At 36.5% G+C, this 19395-nt stretch overlaps 3 protein-coding genes across 3 annotated transcripts; all 3 read left to right on the forward strand.

The window, feature by feature from the left end:
- The first annotated feature begins 5097 nt into the window (after positions 1-5097).
- Positions 5098-7103, forward strand: LOC113340208 (probable pectinesterase/pectinesterase inhibitor 12). Its single transcript, XM_026585414.1, has 2 exons — positions 5098-6189; positions 6271-7103. The coding sequence occupies exons 1-2, from the start codon at positions 5205-5207 to the stop codon at positions 6957-6959; spliced, it is 1674 nt and encodes a 557-aa protein (XP_026441199.1). The 5' UTR covers positions 5098-5204; the 3' UTR covers positions 6960-7103.
- A 1780-nt stretch (positions 7104-8883) lies between these two features.
- LOC113339412 (cytochrome P450 71B36-like) lies at positions 8884-10943 on the forward strand. The gene is made up of 2 exons (XM_026584697.1): positions 8884-9932; positions 10151-10943. The coding sequence occupies exons 1-2, from the start codon at positions 9381-9383 to the stop codon at positions 10262-10264; spliced, it is 666 nt and encodes a 221-aa protein (XP_026440482.1). The 5' UTR covers positions 8884-9380; the 3' UTR covers positions 10265-10943.
- On the forward strand, positions 10451-10768 carry LOC113339597 (cytochrome P450 71B10-like). Its single transcript, XM_026584838.1, has one exon. It carries the CDS (start codon positions 10451-10453, stop codon positions 10766-10768), a length of 318 nt encoding a protein of 105 aa, XP_026440623.1.
- Positions 10944-19395: the final 8452 nt, after the last annotated feature.

Consider the following 19395-nt stretch of genomic DNA (forward strand, 5'->3'; position numbering starts at 1 on the left):
AAGTATTTTATGTTCCAGAATCATTAGTTTAAAGAGCGACACATATAAGTAGAGAGCATATCTAATACCCATACCCAATTGTGGCAGTTTTCATTCAAGTATACAATCATTGATTTTGGTATACAGATGGTTAAAACTAACTTATTCATAGATGGAGTCTTCAAGGAGACACAATGGTGAGTATTTGAGAAAGAAGATGATCTTTCATATCTCCCCACTTAATGCACATTAACAAACAATAGGCATTAAAAAGAAAAACCGGCTGAAAGTTAACAATAGGTATATTAAAGAATCCTGGTTACGTCAGTGTTGTTCGTGAATCGTGGTTAAACCATCTAACAAAAAAAGAAAAAAAAACATATAGCGTACGTTAATTGAATGTGAAGATAAACTGTCTGATTACTGGAATGTTTCATTGACAACAAACATCTCTACTATAGTTTTCAATCACGTAAGTTATATTGCTACTCCGTACAGAAACGTAAAAAAGAAATCATGAGGAAGAAGAGACAGAGAAGGAGAAGAGAGGAGGAAGTAACAAAAAGGAAAACATGATATCAATTAGGTAAAACATAAAACCCTAAATAAGTTGGATAAATCGAGAAAATTTCTTTACTAACACGGTTTTTAACAATGCTGCTTAGGTTTTGATTTTGAAGTAAGTTATTGATTACATGTGACGACGTTAATGACGTTCATTTAAGTATTTGGTGTAAACGAAGTATAACCAAATTAGTTAGTGTAAACTTTGCCAGAAGTATTGTCTACCCACCGTTAAGCGGACGGTTTTCCTAACGACTGGTTAAATATGGAATGTAAACAAAGTGTAACCTAATTTTTAATATTTTGACCAATAGAGCTTCGTCAAGTGTCATCGCCATAATTTCTGCATTAGAAAAGGCCTATTTCAGCCTATAGGAAGTGAGGGTTTCATCACCATTGAACCCGAGAGCTTTTTTAGTCAAGACCTTTAAGGAGGAAGATTTTGATTTAATTAGAAGATCAGATGAAAGGTCAATATACATATACATATAGATACAGCCTTGTCTATTAAAATTGTACAAGAAAATGGTTTGATACTGATTTCCTTCAAACAAATGTGGAAATTATTTTTTAATCTCAATATAACTCATAAAATTAAAGGATCCGTGATGAATTCAGACCAAACAGAACTTATAGCTAGTCGCCCTATTCTTGTTTTAAGATCGTAAATACGAAGTTTCATTCTCGTGGTTTCTTATAATAGAACGGAAAAAAGAAGATCGGAGAATGAACATTAGCGTAAGAAAAAATATAGAGTACCATTTCTTTTTCCAACCTAGCGAAGGGAGTGGTTTTCATTTTATATTTCCTTATTTGATATGGGTGAAATATGGAACGGATATAGTCTAGTAGAGAATCTTAATAAGGTAAGACATATGTCAAATTTCAATTGACGGGTACAGAGGGTACACCATTTTTTAGCACGGAGGATCCGAGTAGAGGTGTAAAAGTATGGGCGCGGCAGAACCCCGTCCACGAATTCACATGCTTAGCGTGCTACGTGTTGTGCTGGGATGTGCCAAAGATTCAGACGTGATGTCCTGTGCCGTGCTAAATAACGTGATGTGTTGTACTGTGCCAGAAAAATAATTGTGATGTGCTATGCTGTGCTAGCCCATTTATTTTATGTTTTCTAAACTAAGTATATTTCAGATATTTTAGTTAGTATATTCATTATTATAGAAATTAATTAGCATGACGAAAATAAAATGTCAAAAACTAGCTAAAATAAAGACTTTTTTTTTTGAAATATACATGAAATGTGATGTATTGCGTTGTATTTTATGCATGATTTGGCGTGCTTTCTTCGCATGACGTGATGTGCTGTGTCGCGTGCTTACACGTGCCACGTATTGTGCCGTGCTGATGTGCGTATTTGTCTGGCATAACACTGCACATTAAGCTAGCGTGTTGTCCCCGTGATGCGCCAAGTCACGTGCCGTGCTCGAATTTTAACATGTTGTGTTGTGCCTAAACGTGCTGGCACGGCCCAATCTACACCTCTAGATCCAAGCCCTTAATTAATTGTCTAAGGATAATAACTAACCTAATTAACGTCAATTAATTATCTAAGAATAATAACTAACCTAAAATTAGCGTCAGAACAAACTGATTGTAAAAGGGAAGAAAACAGATTAATGGTTGGTTTGCCTCTTCTGTTAAGTAAGAACCCCATTGCTTTGCTAGAGAATGTACTAATGCATGTATTGAATTTAGTTTCATGCTTACGATCAGAATCCTGGATCACGGTTATATAAAACAAAGGGATTGGTATGGTTTCTGAGTGGTTGGGTTAATGTTAGTGATACAAACGAATGTCTGTGGTGCTTCCATGATAGGATCAGTATTGAAGGTCAAAGTTAGGCTAGAGCCAATTGTACATAGTTGGTTTATCTTAATGATACATGTGTATCCATACTCCTCTTATGAACTTAGTGAACCTCAATCTGAGTTGATGAAATATCTTATATTAGGAAAGAATCTTATTTGGGAATAATTCCTAGTTAGGAAAGAGTTTTATTTTAGAAAACACTTTTAGTTTAGGAAATAGATTCCTTATAGAAGACCTTGTAGGATGAGTACGATAAAAGGCTATAAATTGGGAGGTTTGGTTGATAATTAAACACAGACACCTAGAGAAAGCTTATAGACAAATACATGTGTTATCGTCAAAGACAAGCTTATAAACAGGTTTCGGGTTACCTACTGTTTAGAGAGATTGTGAGCGTAACAAAGACATAATTGTAATTGTTTTCTTGTTCATAATCTAGAGAAGATATATTTTTTCAAATTATCTCTTTGTGTTTTGTTTTCTAAGTTTCTATCTATTATTATTCGGAATTTCGCCTCTATAATAATAGTCACCAAGGTATAGAGATTATACGTACCATTTAAGGCTAGGTCAAAAACCATTAATGAAATATTAGATTCATTAACAAGTCCTACCAAAATTTTCTCTAAGATAATTGATTGACGTGAATTTAGGGTATTTTTACATAACCAACAAGATTTGTTTGGTTTAGATTGACGTGAATTTAGGGTATTTTTACATAACCAACAAGATTTGTTTGGTTTAAATGAAGGATAATTTGGGAGTATAAAATCCAAAGCTTAATTTGTTAAAGACCGTCATAAAATGAAGCACAAGTGTCAATTTTTTATTGGTCCCCCATGCCCCTTAAAAATTTGTCCTGTGTACGTACTATACCAAAATATGTACACTGCTACCATCTAAGTTGCCAACAGGGACGTAGCCAGAGAGGGCAAATGGGATCATTTACTTGATTTTTTTTTCTTTGGCCCACAGCTTCCTAGAATCCAGCTCCACCAACACTAGCTTCCAGGAAAATGAGTCAAGTGTCAAATAAACACCATGTCTGATGAACTGTTAGAAAGTAGTAGAGAACCATAACTCATAATAATATCTTGCAAGAAAATGACATTCAAACAAGTTGGTACTACGTCTCAATATTATTGCGCATAGCTAAATACAAAATTCCAAAGACTTATGAGTCTGTGAGTCTCTATTATCCCTCCCCAAAAAGGCAAAGGAGATGGGCAATTAAGAAAGATTGGATTCTTCTTTCATTACATAGATATTATTGGAACATGGATCTGAATGAAAAGACCATACCATATCCACCCACTTACACACGTTTTTCACTGCAGCTAGCTGGATCTGGTTTCTCATTTTCCTTATCTCATTTGGGTCCCCATCACATGCATGACATATCCACCGCAATTTTGTCTGTTAAGTCTATTAATACAAATACAAGCAAGGGTTACCAGCAATGCTAATGCTACTAATTGACAAAGAAAATGCACACTTAATTGAAAAGAGATGAGAATCATCCTTTATATATGTAAGTAAAAACTAGAGAGGGGTCGAGTTACACCAACTCTCCTGCAACGGGAAAAACGGGTGTCGGTAATTAAACGACTCTGCTTAAAAGTTGTTTTAACTTAAAAGGTAAGCCTTGCTTTATGAATGTGTATTATGGAGTGATTTCTTCTGCAATAGGGGTTGCACCGACAGATCCATTGAAGAAATCTTGTTTTCTTCCTATTTTTTGGAGTAGTGTCCAGTGCCCACCCATATTCACCATGCTGCATGCCATTTCTTGTTTGCTTTACCCTGACCTAGAGCCTCTACTTGCGCCCATGCATGTTGTCTGGCTAATTAGCTTACTCTATCTGATTGATCACTAGTACTACCCCTTCTTTTATAAACACATCAATTGGACAAGCTATTGCAATAACTGAGTCAGCCGGGATTTGAAATATGAGGAGAATAGCATACTGTGAGGAAAATAGCTAATTTACTTTTGTGTTTGTTCTTTAGCTTACTTAATTCCAACGGTAAAAGGACAAGGAAAATTCACAAGATTGTAATGCAAAATGGATTTTTATGGCTGCCATGAGGACAATAATTTTGTGAAGTCACGAGATATCTTACTGCTCTGACCTATGAGCTAATTGCTTGTACTGTTCCTACTTGATCATTGTCTGGTACTAGTATGCAGATTTTTTTGTATCAAAGAACCAAGAAGCTTATTTTCTGACTCATTATATCTGGATCTGACTTATTATAAATAGTTGCTTTATAGAAAACTTTTAATCTAGTAAAATATATGCCCAACGAGATAGGTACGATTTATTAGATGACTTTAAATACCTATGAGTCGGATGTATGAGCTGAGTAACACATCGAGTCGGACATTACAAAAATAAAAAAAAGAAATGATCTGACATCTGACTTGAGCTGAGTCAGATTCGAATCCCGAATCAAATCCAAACAAACTAAGTGTAATTACGTACACACATGCGTAGCTTCATATTGCATGAATCGAAAAAAAAAATGTCCACATTACACCCCAAGTGGGTTGTAGCTAGGTGCTTTCTCCATCAAACAATCAATGCACTGATATTTTTCTCATGTTGTTCATCAAGTGCTTTCCAACAATCCAACTTAGAACTACTTCCAAAATTACATTCTACTCAACTAGCATCTCATTCTACATATGACTACAAACTTTATGCTTTTTAGACCTTGACACTACGCGTTATATCCATATCCATACAAATTCCATGCAACTAGCTAGCTCATTACATATATTCATTCATCACCAATTCCTAGCCACTACATTCCCACAGCTCTTTCAATGGCTTTTATCCTATCAAAAACATCAACATTTCTAGTAGTTCTCCTCTATGCTTCTTTCGTCTTTGCAACAACAACATTAGCAAAAACTTCTAAGTCTTTCACAATTTCGCCATCTCCATCTACACTTGATAATACTCATTTTTCATTGATAAAGTCTATTTGCGAACCTACACCATATCCAGATCTTTGTTTTAACTCATTAAAATTTTCAATCTCCATTAACATAAACCCAAATATCATTTCGCTTCTTCTTCCTATTCTTCAAACCGCAATTTCCGAAGCCGGGAAACTCACAAATGTTTTCACCAATGTTGTAAATAATGGCATTGTTGAAAACCAAATAGGTACACTTCAAGATTGTAGAGAGCTTCATCAGATTAGCATTTCTGCTCTACAAAAAACCGTTTCTCGTATGCAATCTTCAAAAACGCCCAATAAACGTCAATTAGCGGATGCTAATGCTTTTCTCAGTGCCGCTTTAACTAACAAAAATACTTGTTTAGAAGGTCTTGAATCTGCTAGTGGTCCATTAAAACCAGTTCTTGTCAATTCCATTACTGCTGCTTACAAACATGTTAGCAACTCTCTTTCAATTCTTTCCAAGCCTGATGGGAAATCCAAAGCTCAAGTACACGTGAAAACGAATAACCGTCGTCTATTGGATTTTCCAAACTGGCTATCGCGGAATTCCCGTCGGATTCTCGAGGATTCCGATACTGAATATGACCCAAGTGATATTATTACTGTGTCTAAAGATGGGACTGGAAATTTTAGTAGGATAAATGACGCTGTTGAGTTTGCACCAAGTAATAGGTTTGACAGAACCATCATTTATGTGAAAGAAGGGGTTTACCATGAAAATGTATTCATTCCGGCAGATAAAACTAATCTTGTTTTCTTAGGAGATGGAGCTGATGTCACTGTCATTTCCGGGAAGAGAAGTGTTGCTGGTGGATTTACTACATTTAGATCTGCAACATTTGGTAAGTACTTACATGTGTTGCAAAGTTTTATATATTGAGATATTTCTCTGGTCACCTGGCTAAATTTTACCTTCTTTTCAGCGGTAGCCGGTGATGGTTTTTTAGCACGAGATATAACTTTTGAAAACACGGCTGGACCAGAAAAACATCAAGCTGTTGCGTTGAGAATTAACGCGGATTTAGCCGCGGTTTACCATTGCAACATCAATGGTTACCAAGATACATTGTATGCACATTCGTATAGACAATTCTACACCGAATGCAACATCTCAGGAACAGTTGATTTCATTTTCGGAAATGCAGCTGTTGTTTTTCAAGCATGTAATATTATAGCAAGATTACCGATGGATCGCCAATTCAACGCCTTAACAGCTTCAGGTAGGGATAGTCCCGATGAGAACACTGGGATTTCAATACAAAATTGCTCCATCTTAGCTTCTGAAGATTTGTTGGGGAGTAATAGAACTGTTAAAAGTTACTTAGGAAGGCCATGGAAGTTATATGCAACAACTGTGGTTATGGAGTCGTACATTGATGACTTGATTCATCCTCTAGGTTGGAGAGAATGGGCAGATGACTTAAGTGTGGATACATTGTATTATGGTGAATATGATAACACCGGACCGGGGTCAGGAACTGATAACCGTGTTACATGGCCGGGGTATAAAGTTATGGATTATGATGATGCATTAAACTTCACGGTCTCGGAGCTAATTACAGGAGACGAATGGCTGGAATCAACTGAATTTCCTTATCAAAATGGGATTTGAAAAAAAATAAAAATAAATAAATAACTTGAGCTACTTATACATGGGACAATTTCGCATAGCTAGTCCCTAGTTTTTATGATTGAAGTACTGTAGCCTGCAGGTATGATTTCTATAACTAAGATAACATCGATTTGCAAGTGTTAATAAGAATGACCTTAAGTTTTTTGCTCATAATTCATAATTTACATATAAACATTTGCAGGAAAATTTGCAAGGATCCAAAAACTTGATGCAAAAAAAAAAAGAAGCAATTTTCTGCATGTGCCCGTTGTGAAACCATATCTTACAACAAAAAGTAAGCAAGGGCTAGCTTAGCACTAAGAGCTGCGAACCCTTAAAAAAAAACTTACTAATTTCATCCAAAGACTTCACTACTGATTAGCAACATAGACAATTAGTAAGTTATTTTCACATACTCAAACGGCGATTCTATTTAGCTCCCTACAATATAAATCCCATATCTGCATAATGGTGGAGGTGAATAGAGAGGTCAATAGCATTTTTCGACATTAAAACCCCAGCACCATACACTTACGCAAGAAACCGTTTTGTTCTAGGTCTCAACTGTGTGGGACTTAGTATTTCATCTTCATGATTATCATTTCTAGTGACATAAGAGTTTGCAGAGTCTCCTTTTTCAAATATTAACCCGAAAAAATGCATAGAAGTAGTCGAGCGCACCTCGAATGTAACTACGGAAAAACCATAGTCCCACCCAATTCATTATTTCCTTGTTCTTGACTCATTTCACCATTAAATCCATAGAACAATTTCTAGACCTAATTTCTTTGGATACTAAAATGATGATTTAAAGTGCTAAAAGTATAAAAGAGACACATGATTTTACATGGTTCGATCCATAATGGGATCTACATCCATGGTTCTTCACTATGATTAATTGATTTATAAGGTGAGACTCCATTAATAAGTTTTTGGAGCTCTTCTAGATCTAGTTTTTGGAAGAAGATGAAGTTTGACCAAGTAAAAATCTGATCCCTTTCTCTCTCTTAGATATTTTCTTAAGTACTAGAGAGTATAAATGAATTTACAAAAATGTCTTTTACATATAAATTAAAGAAACTAAGCTAAGATACTATGTGCCTAATTTTAGAGATGCTAAGTTACTCCTTCTTTCATATGGCGCCACGCGTCGAGTGTGGTTTTTGGTATCCACATTCAAGAAATTATTTTAGATTAAATTGATACTTATAATTAACACCTTGCTAACAAGAAAGTTTTAAATTATAAAGTCTCTGTTGTTGTCGTCCTAGCTGATTTGTTTAAGTTATAAGTTTTTGGCATACCGAAAAAAGATACCTTTATTTTTCCCCTCAAAGGGCAACTTGATGTCGACCTGAGAAGCACTGACACGGACACGACATGACGTGGAAACAAGGATGGGCAAAAATTCAAAATCATCAGGACGCGGACAAGTTTATATATATTAATTAAACAATTTTTATATACGAAGATCATAGTGTTATTAATCACGTAAATACATTAAACAAACTCAATTTTATGTCATTAGATTAGCCCATCGGGAAAAAATTAAACAAACTCAATTTTATGTCATTAGATTAGCCCATCGGGAAAAACAAACTCAATTTTATACTCTTTTTCCTAACATACTAGATTACCCAATTAGTAAAATGAAAATGAAGTACAGATTTTTACACACGTGTCGTGTCGGTGCTTCGTCCGATATATAATGCATTACAAATGTATGATCATTATGCGTCAATCCATAGTACATTATCATCCATAAGAAGAACCTCATCTTAGTGTCTTCTGAAAACACCAACATGGACACACTACACGTGCGTCGTGTCGGTGCTTCATGGGACATACAATTCATTACAAACGTAGGATCAATATGTTTCAATTCATAGTACATTATCATCATCCATAAGGAGAATCTCATCTTAGTGTCTTCTGAAAACACCACCATTCACACAACAAAGGAGATAATAATAGTAGCGTGATTTCATTGTGTCTTCTGAAAACACCACCATTCACACAACAGAGGAGATAATAATATAGCAGCGTGATTTCATTTAAGCTAGCATGAAGATTTTTCCTTACGATTTCCTTCTACTTGTCCCGCTTATTCTCGTTCCTCTATATTTTCTCACTGCAATCAAAAACAGAAAGAACGGAGATCAAGCAAAACCCAACTTCCCACCTGGTCCTCTGAAGCTTCCAATCATTGGTAACTTACATCAACTCATAAAACAACCTCATCATCAAGCACTGTCACAACTATCTAACCCATACGGTCCAATCATGTTTCTACAATATGGTCGTGTACCTACAGTCGTAATCTCCTGAAGCTGCCGAACAAGTCCTCAAAACACTTGATACTAGTTTTGTAGTAGAATTCAACTTGCTGGAGGAAAACGTCTTTCATATAATTACATAGATATGGCTTTAGCACCTTATGGAGAGTATTGGAGAGAGATTCGAAAAATATGTGTACTTGAACTCTGTAGTAGGAAAAGGGTGCAATCTTTTAAGGTGGTCATGGCAGAGGAAATTGGTGTTTTGATTGATTCGATATCATCTTCTTCTTCAAATACAACTTCAGTTAACGCTTTGGAGAAGTTAACAAGCTTTGCACATAAAACTATCTGTAGATTTGCTTTTGGTAGCGCAACCGGTCAAAGTAGCAATAGATTTGATAATGGAAGACTTGCAGAAATTCTTTATGAAGTCTCCGTAGTGACTGGTTTATCCGCATCGGACTTCTTTCCAAAGATAAGTTGGATTATTGATAGGGTCACTGGAATTCATAGTAAAACCGAAAAATGCTTTCATGATGTGGACGATTTCTTACAACAAATCATAGACGAACATGAAAACCCGGAGCGAGTGAAACCGGAGCACGAAGATATCATAGACATTTTTCTGAAACTAAAGAACGCTGAAACAAGTACCATTCGTCTCACTAACGACCATATCAAAGCAGTTCTCGTGGTAATCTCTTTTTCCCGTTCTCTCTAATTAATTAGGTCAGCAGTCTTTTTTCCAAAGGTTGAGTAAAGATTTTAAGAGAAACAACAAACTCTAGCTGTTTAACATCTCTGCCTATCCCAGTTTTAGAAATTAAGAAAACAACTCTACCAGTTTTAGAATAAACTTATGATTCGTATATACCAATTGATATTTATGATATTTTGATTAATAATTATCAGAATTTATATCTTGGTGGAGTAGACTCACCAGCAGTAATAATGAATTGGGCCATGATAGAACTGGTTAAAAATCCCAAAGCAATGAAGAAAGTTCAGGAAGAGATCAGAAGGTAGGTAGGTTCAAAAGGAAAGGTAGAAGAACCGGACCTTGATAATTTCCTATACTTAAAAATGGTAGTTAAAGAAACTATGGGGTTGCATCCAATAGCTTCATTCCTTTTAAGAGAAACCATGAAACACAGCAAAATTGGTTGTTTCGACATATATCCCAAGACATGGGTGTTAATAAATACATAGGCGATGGGAAGAAATCCAGAGTATTGGCAAAATCCAGAAGAATTCTTACCAGAGAGGTTTAAGGACAGCTCCATTGATTTTGGTGGAGATCAAAGTTTTGAATACACGCCTTTTGGAGGAGGTCGAAGGGTTTGTCCTGCAATTAATATGTCAATTGTGTTAGTAGAGTTTGTCCTTGCCAATGTATTGTGTACTTTCAATTGGGAATTGCCAGAAGGATTGACGAGGGAAGACTTGAACAAGGAGGAGTTTGCAGGCTTAAGGAGTAGATATCCACTTGAGCTTGTGCCCATCAAGCATGTGGTTAGGAAATCTAATTAAAAGAAAATAAAATATTGTATGACTGTGTGCCAAGTGTATACTGCGCGATATTCCATGGGAAATGGTGTGCTGAATGTATAACCGATGTGTGATTTGTGTGCTAAATGTAAAATGCATGATATTGCATGGGTAATTGTTTGCTAAATGCAGTATAAACTCTATAAATTAATGTTGAGGAAGACTCTTCATGATGGAAAGCTAGCATGCCCTTGTTTTTGTACGAACAACCCGCCACCTACAGCCAGCGCGAACTTATTATCATTCATCATGGATGAGTGATCAAGGTTTGTTCGACTAGTTTTTTTCTTCTTTTTTTTTGGACAAAGGTTGTTCGACTAGTTAGTAATTAATCAGTATTGCTAGGTGTTGCTGTTATTTTGTTTTCTAGTGAATTTAATTAGCTGTGGCTCACTAAGATCCTCGACTAATACGTATAAGTTCGATGAATCCAATTGAATAAAAGAGCTGATCAGGATTCAGAAGTGCATTTCTGTTTCTGTTCCTCTGTGTTTGTGTTTGTGTTTGCATTTTGCTTTTGTAAGGCAAGGATGACTGGATGGGTATCCTGTGTACTTAGTAGTATGTACCATTTGCAAAAGGAAAAAATATTTTACACCAATAGTTTGTTTTAACTAATCCATTTAAATTATGATTAACTGCAACAATCCTCTCCTAAAAAGCGTCGGTTCCATATGGAAATCCATATGTAAAAAAGGGGACAATTTTATATATTTGGAAATCTATCGAGGAGTTCGATATAACAAATACCAATTCTACTATTTCTCGAAGTTTTAATCTTCAACCTCCCTAATAATCTTATTCAGCAGCTGATTACTATTGAGAGAAAGTTTTTCTGGGATTACAATAATAATAGAGGATCTAATCCTATAGCTTGGATTAATGTTTGCAGACCTATGAATTTAGGTGGTCTTGCTTTCAGGGACCTAGAGAAGCTCAATTTGTCCTTTCTTACAAAACTTGCATGGAGAATATGCAGTGATTCTAGCAACTGAGTGTCTCAAGTGTTGGGTAGCAAATACTTTAAAGGTGGAGACTTAATTCATCAACATATCACAGTTAAGAACCGTTCTTATACTTGGAACGAAATTGCAAAAGGTATCGAGATTGTGAAGCAAAACTACTTCATGGAGATAAATAATGGGAAGAAAACTAAAATTTGGAGAGATAGATGGATTCCTGGCATGACTAATCCACCTTCACCTATTAATGAACTCTACAGGTTTTATGAAGAAGTTGCTGAATTATATTTATGTGTTTTTAATCCAGAAAATGGGCTATTTGGCCAAAAAGATACTTTTGTCGGTTCAGATGGAAGGGTAAACTTTTTTCCTGGGTGAAATGGACGGGAGATATTTAAAAGTGTAACTGACAGAAACACCCTTTATCTATTTTCTCTCCGCCATATCAAAAATCCGATCTATTTCTCCCCATTCTGTTTTCTCAACCACAATCATCTTGTTGCAAATGCTGAAATTAGTTTCTCCACCGTCTTCATCATCTTTATCCATCATTTTCATTGTCTTTTTCCACCGTCTACATCAACAATATCATCATCTTTGTCCACTTTTTACATTAACAATATCAGCATAGTTGAAATTGAAGACTTCATTGTTGAAATTGGCTTTTCTCCGTTTGCAAACACCATCTCGAGCATCCTAATTAGGGTTTGAACAGATCAATTTCACAAAATGTCACCTAGAACTCGTAAGTTCCCAAACCCTAACTCTATTTTGAAGCTGGTTTGCATCTTGTTGTTGTATCTGTATTGGATGAAACTAGTTTTCAAAATTGCATGCTTAAACTTTTGAATGGTTGAAGTACCTGGGTGTAACTTGATTATTTTTATTTATTTTTATCATAAATTAGGTTGTTGTTGTAATGCATCTGTGTTGGAGGAAACTCATATTGTTTTGTTGTATTGATGGTTAGCTGTATTGGATGAACCTATATTTGAGGTCACCTGTATTGGATGAAACTGGTTTGCATCTGGTTGTTATAATAATGATGTAACTGGTTATCTGTATTACATGAAGAGATGAAACTCGTCTAGTGCCAAATGCACAATGGTTTTAGGTCATCAAACTGATATGTAGAAACTGGGTTTCATCTAGCTCTAATATATGATGTAACTGGTTTCATCTAGCTTTAAAGATATGATGTAATTGATTTTCATCTAGCTTTAAAATAGGATTTAACTGGTTTCAATTTAAATTGTTGCAGGAAGCAATGGGGATATTGAGTTGGAAGCAAAGGATAAGAAAATCTTGGAAAGAAGAAACAAATAGAATTGTCTATAGTTTCAAGATGGAAAAGAGGTATTGTGTAGCGGACCAGAAATTTTTTGCTTCCTGCGGGTCGGGTTAGGACCCGCTTGGAGAGCTCCGACTCTCTGATACGCCACTCGAGAAAGAAGACTTTCAAATTTTTCAGACCAATTCCATTTTACCAATCAAATGTTCACCGATTCATGCCAAACTGCTTTTTGAGCAGGCAAACTCTTGTGCAAGTGATAAGTGACTATCATCTCCAAGCAAAACACCAATTTTCAGAGACTCATATTCTGCTGAACAAAAACCTCGTTTAAGGGTCATGTATATATCATAATTGTCAGGGTAGTTCTGGATACCAGCCACCACCGGCCAGTGCCAATGGTCTTCCAGGTAGCCAGCGAGGTGGTGGGGTGCCCCAGTGGGCCTGACACTGTATCAGACGGGTGAGGGATGGTCAGTACCAATTTCAGGGTAGTTCTGGATACCAGCCACCATCCGCCAGTGCCAATGGTCTTCCGGGTAGCTACCCGTAGGTGGGGTTCCCCAGTGGGCCTGACAAGGGTTGCCACTTAGGCTTAACAATCTCACAATCCAGATGGTTTATCCACCGGTGTTGGGGGTGCCACCAATTGTGGCCTAGTAGATGTTATGAACTGCCCTGTAGTAACCATCCCTCGTTAGATGACATGAATTTCCTTTAAACGACAACAACCATCTCCTCTCAGATGATATGAATTACCATGTATGATAAAAACCATTGCTTAACTCATGACCTGAGACTAGGGCTGCACATGGGCGGGTATGGGCGGGTATAAGCTAAAACCAACCTCGCACCCACATACTGCGGGTTTTTTTTTTCATAACCAACCCCGCACCCACAAACAGCGGGCGGGTTTTGTTACCCGCCCGCTACGGGTTGGGCGGGTATGGGTTTAAACGGGTTTAAACCCGCTTTATATTCAAGTATTTAGAGTAACTTCTATTCTCCTTAATTAAGTGAGAAAAAAAAAACAAAACCCCCAAAATATTCATATCTAGGAAGTTCACAGATGAATATTAAGTGTTGAATCTGTTGATTTTTCGATTGTTGTCGATTTCTGGTGAAGATTCGAAGTTGTTGTTGTCGATTTCTGGTGAAGATTTCTGGTAATTGTCGTTCGTAGGTGAAGAAGAAGAACTGAGGAGGAATAAGAGGAGAGGACGAATAGAAAGAAGAGTGTAGAAAGTGAATGAGGGTTATCAGTTATCATATCTACTAGTATTAGGGTTTCATAATGGACGACTAGGATTAGTTTTATCTAATGGTATATAATCTGCGGGTTTTTTGGGCGGGTATGGGCGGGTATTAGCTTAATCCAACCTCGCACCCACAGACATCGGGTTTTTTTTCTCATAACCAACCCCGCACCCACAACGGGCGGGTATGGATTAAAAACCCACGGACTTAGCGGGTACGAGTGGGTTTGGGTATCGTGGGCGGGTCTTGTGCAGCCCTACCTGAGACAGATGATATGAATTACCTCGACCGGTAATAACCATCTCTTGTCTCATAGGCTGTACAATCACCAGATGGTATGATTTACCTTGGATGGTAGTAATCATCTCTCACTAGGTAGCGTGAACAGCCAATGCTGCAACTACCTCTAACAAACATTATATAATCTGTCAGGGCTGCAATCATCTCTGAATAGATGGTATGAACTTCCAAGCAGCAGCCAACACTTCAGATGATATGAACAACCTTGCGTAGTTGTGCTGAACCGCATAGCGGCTGCCTACGTACCCTCTCCGTTGCTCGAAGGGATCAAACACGACCGTAGTTCGTCATTTTTGATTTAGATAGTATGAACTACCAACGATAGCAACTATCTCTTTTCAACTATCATGTAAACCGACTCCATTTAGCACTTTATCATCTAATAAGATATTCCACAGTTCCCGCACTGTCAACTTCTTGATAAGAAAATCAAGTTATGATAAATACAAATTACACTAACACTTCCAAACTTGGCTCCAGGGGAAATTATTAAGGAATGAAAATCAATTGGTAGCACAAACAAACAAACACAAAGAGATAGGGTGACAACATAAATATTTTTGTCTTCAAAGGCAATGCATCTTGCTTTGGTTCTTAAGAGGACATTACCTGTTGATGCAAAATGGAGGGATAACTTATAAAACATAATTCAATCAAGAGCGACTTCCTATTAACTTTCCCATTTAAGAAAGAAAAAGAAAAGATAGTCAACTCAAAACAATATCTTAAGTTTTGATACAATAGGAAATAGATGGGAAAATGATAGCAAAGCTCCGCGCGTGAACACACCCAACATAATTTCTATGTGAATACTGGCTGAAAATCCATTGTTTCTGTACTATGAAGTTAAAACAAATAATTTCATTTCCCTTTTTTCTTTTTAATTTCAAAGCCAAACACTTCACGAACCCAAAATGAATCATTCCATAAATATCAAGAGAGTGGTTTTTGAAACCAAGTTGAAAATTCTGAAAATGACATACTAACAAGACGTAACAAATATATACACCGTGTGTGTAACCCTCAAGCCATTGATGAGAAGCACTATTTAAGCACCACATACGAGAGGTAAGCTCCGTATGAGAACCGAAGCAAAAACCATTAACAAAACCGAATGTAAACGTCACATTGATCTATTTCCCTTGTCTAGCATATAGGGACTAAATGTAACAAAATTAACTTCAGACTTTGTCAATGACTTAAAGAAATTTGAATATAAACTATTATAATTGTTGTACATAAAGAACCGACATTCGTCTAAATACAAAGGCTAACTCAAGCTCTCACTACATATAAAAGAAAGGCAAGATGGAGGTGTGTACTGGAGCCTCAACAATACCAGCAAGAAAATGTCGTATAGTCATATCGCTATGGAAGTGGTAAAACTCCAAAAATCCATATGCTACTGGAGTGTTGTATGTTTAGTCTAAAACATAATGTTCTACAATTCCACTGCTGGCGTACCAAAAATCTATACTTTCACCAATTAATTATTTCACCAATTAATTAGCATCGGGCTCATTTAGTGCACACACTAAAGTAATCACTCATCATACCAACTTGTACAATTGGTTCTATGTAATAAAGGCTCCATAATGGAATTCTTGATGCTCACTGTTTGCTATTTGGTTTCAACCAATGGGTCAAGTACAGTCCAAGTAGACAGTAAGTATGCACAATTAACATGATAACTGCATTGCCATCACTGTCAATGATACAGGCATAAACCATACACCATTTGCAGTTTCAATATTCTACAAATACTACAATGGCTAGTCATTGCACATACAATTTAATGCAGATTATGAATTCCTATTGGCCTGTGTTGCAACAATGTGTTGCAACAATGTGTTGCAACAATATGTTGCAACAATACGTCAATACTTCTTTTTTTTGGCGTATCAATACGTATTGTATGGATATGTGTATCCAATACGTCCAATACGGCCAATACCAACTGTATAATCCTTTTTTTCAATTAAAATACCAAAAGTTGGATAAGAAGCAAAAGCTGTCCATATATTTCTTTAATACTAATAAAAGTTAGATATTTATCACCAGCTGTCATCACCCCCTCCGGTCAATACTTATCCCAAACTTTCTCCTCCTCCTCTTAATCTCAACACTTATCTGATTACCTCTAACTCTGATTACCTCTAACTCTCTCTGTTTTATCTCCTCCAAAACCAGTAGAATACCCAAACCCTATTTATCCCAGATACTGATATACAACTATGAGCAAGAAAAGAAAAGACGCAAATCTCAACACCCCCCTTTGGAATTATGTTGAAAAACAAGGAAAAAGTGACGAAGGTGGTGGAAACAATAAAATCCAGTGCACAATATGTAACTATATATTCTTTGGTTCTTATACTCGCGTGAAAGCCCATCTTCTTCGTATAGAAGGATAAGTGGTGATTCAGAACAAGTGGTGATTCAGAGGACATTTGAGCTACAGGTCTGAAACTATAGCTACATTTCAGTGAGACCAAAAAGATAAGTGGACAGTTGAAGTTTATGCAGTGATTTTTTGACTTTTTGTACTGCCTATACAACTATGCATGTATTTTGCTAAGTTTACTAACTTATATATGTTTTGATCATGCAAACAGATGTATGTATTTTGTTATGTTTCTATCTCATATATGATATATATATATATATTTTAAGACTACAGATTAATATTGAGTATTCCGTATCGCCGTATTACCATTTTTTTGTTGGTGTATCCTAGTAACGTATTGGTATCCTGTATCGGATACCGTATCCGTATCGTTGCAACACAGCTATTGGCATAACTGTAGAAAGTCCTCTACTTGGGGTACTTACCATAATCCATTTTCTTTGAAATTTTTACCGATTAATCATCACAAATATGGGTTCCTCATATAAGAAAATCAGAGAAATTCAAGTAGTCTAGGTACCTCATTTTAATCTCCAAACCTCTGCCGGGGCTGTACAAATTCTGTAGTACCATTCCCTGTAATGCAGCAGTTTCTGCCACTTTCGCAAGTCTGATCATCCTGAACTTTTAGTCGAGTCTTCCTGACATATTTAAGAATAACATATCCAAAATTCACTGAGTTCTAACGGCTGGATTTCATTTTATGGTACCAACAGTTCATATGTTCTAAATGTCAGAAAAACAGATTCGGGATTCATATGCTAAGGCTTCATCCTGTAGACTAAGTTTCCATGTAAAACAATCATTGGAACTCAAGTATCAACAACAATAAATGATGGATATAATGTAAATTGCATTCCTTATTACTTCACCCATCTACCGATCATAAATACTGTAGCTACTGATACGGGACACAAGGTAAATTCTCAACAAACAAAGGCAGAGTGTACATCCATTTAAATACCCGACCAGGGAATACATGAGCAGAAGTTACAAGATTGATTTTATACAAACAACCGCATATTATTTCAAGAGAATATAAGTTAACCCTTATCTAACAATTCAAAAAAATTAGTCCCATAGATGCAAGGGATTTACAAGTAAAAAGAGTGAGTGAGCAAATATCTTTATACAACATCCATGTGGTGAAACTACACAAACCAATTGAATCATTAACCATTATAAACAGATTTTGGGGGAAAGCCCCAAGTTTCATAAGAACCCTAATTTTCTGTTTTTCAACAGTTTCAATTCAAGGAAGGATCTATATTTAAATACCAAATCAAACATGCATCTAGTATCACATACAAACCCCCCAACTAATAGGAATCAATTTGCCCATTTGAATAACAAAAAAAAAGAGCAATAGAATCAAAAAAAAAATCCAAATTGAAAACAGGGAGAAGAAATCCCCATCAATCCTTTAACATGCCAACATTAACAACATCAACCACTTCACGTATTCTCATCTCCACCAAGAACATTCACGAACAAATTCTGTCAAACAGGGAGAAGGAAGAAGAGAAAAAAAAGGAAGAAGAAGAACAAGAAGAAGATGATCTCCCCAAAACAAAATTCTTTGTGTGTTTTAAACCGAACACAATTTGCATGACTTCACCCTAAGCCATGTGTTGAAAATTAAGGCAAGGTGAAGACATGTGTCTTGCTGAATACATAGCTATTTGGGCACCCGGGGTTTAGATTTAGGCATACATTTCTGATTTGGCACTAGAATTTCTTATTAAGAAACGCACAAGTATGAAGAGGCACTCAACCATTAGAGTTTTAGGCATTATAAATGTAGAACTTAACTAACGTGTATAGTTAAACCCAAGAAAGGTTTCAGTCTCTTACATCATTAACCTCGAAAAAAAAAAGAACTTTGTCCTCAAAGTTCAAAATAAAACTTAGAAGTAAGGAAGGTTACCTGTAATCACAATGTAATAAAATCCTGACGAGTCCCAAACTCACAGTCCCGAATGAACCGGAACTGCTCTGATACCAAACTGTAGCGGACCAGAATTTTTTTGCTTCCTGCGGGTCGGGTTAGGACCCGCTTGGAGAGCTCCGACTCTCTGATACGCCACTCGAGAAAGAAGACTTTCAAATTTTTCAGACCAATTCGATTTTACCAAGCAAATGTTCACCGATTCATGCCAAACTGCTTTTTGAGCAGGTAAACTCTTGTGCAAGTGATAATTGACTATCATCTCAAAGCAAAACACCAAGGTTCAGAGACTGAGATTCTGCTGAACAAAAACCTCGTTTAAGGGTCATGTATATATCAGAATTGTCAGGGTAGTTTTGGATACTAGCCACCACCGGCCAGTGCCAATGGTCTTCCAGGTAGCCACCGAGGTGGTGGGGTGCCCCAGTGGGTCTGACAACACACACC

The sequence above is a fragment of the Papaver somniferum genome, unplaced genomic scaffold, assembly GCF_003573695.1.
Source record: "Papaver somniferum cultivar HN1 unplaced genomic scaffold, ASM357369v1 unplaced-scaffold_21, whole genome shotgun sequence".
Taxonomy (NCBI): domain Eukaryota; kingdom Viridiplantae; phylum Streptophyta; class Magnoliopsida; order Ranunculales; family Papaveraceae; genus Papaver; species Papaver somniferum.

Excerpts from the sequence above, each read along its gene's own strand:
- LOC113340208 (XM_026585414.1), top strand. The coding sequence starts at position 5,205 with ATGGCTTTTATCCTATCAAAAACATCAACATTTCTAGTAGTTCTCCTC. Across the intron at positions 6,190-6,270 it reads ATTTAGATCTGCAACATTTG|CGGTAGCCGGTGATGGTTTT; the intron begins GTAAGTACTTAC and ends CCTTCTTTTCAG.
- LOC113339412 (XM_026584697.1), top strand. The coding sequence starts at position 9,381 with ATGGCTTTAGCACCTTATGGAGAGTATTGGAGAGAGATTCGAAAAATA. Across the intron at positions 9,933-10,150 it reads ATATCAAAGCAGTTCTCGTG|AATTTATATCTTGGTGGAGT; the intron begins GTAATCTCTTTT and ends AATAATTATCAG.
- LOC113339597 (XM_026584838.1), top strand. The coding sequence starts at position 10,451 with ATGGGAAGAAATCCAGAGTATTGGCAAAATCCAGAAGAATTCTTACCA.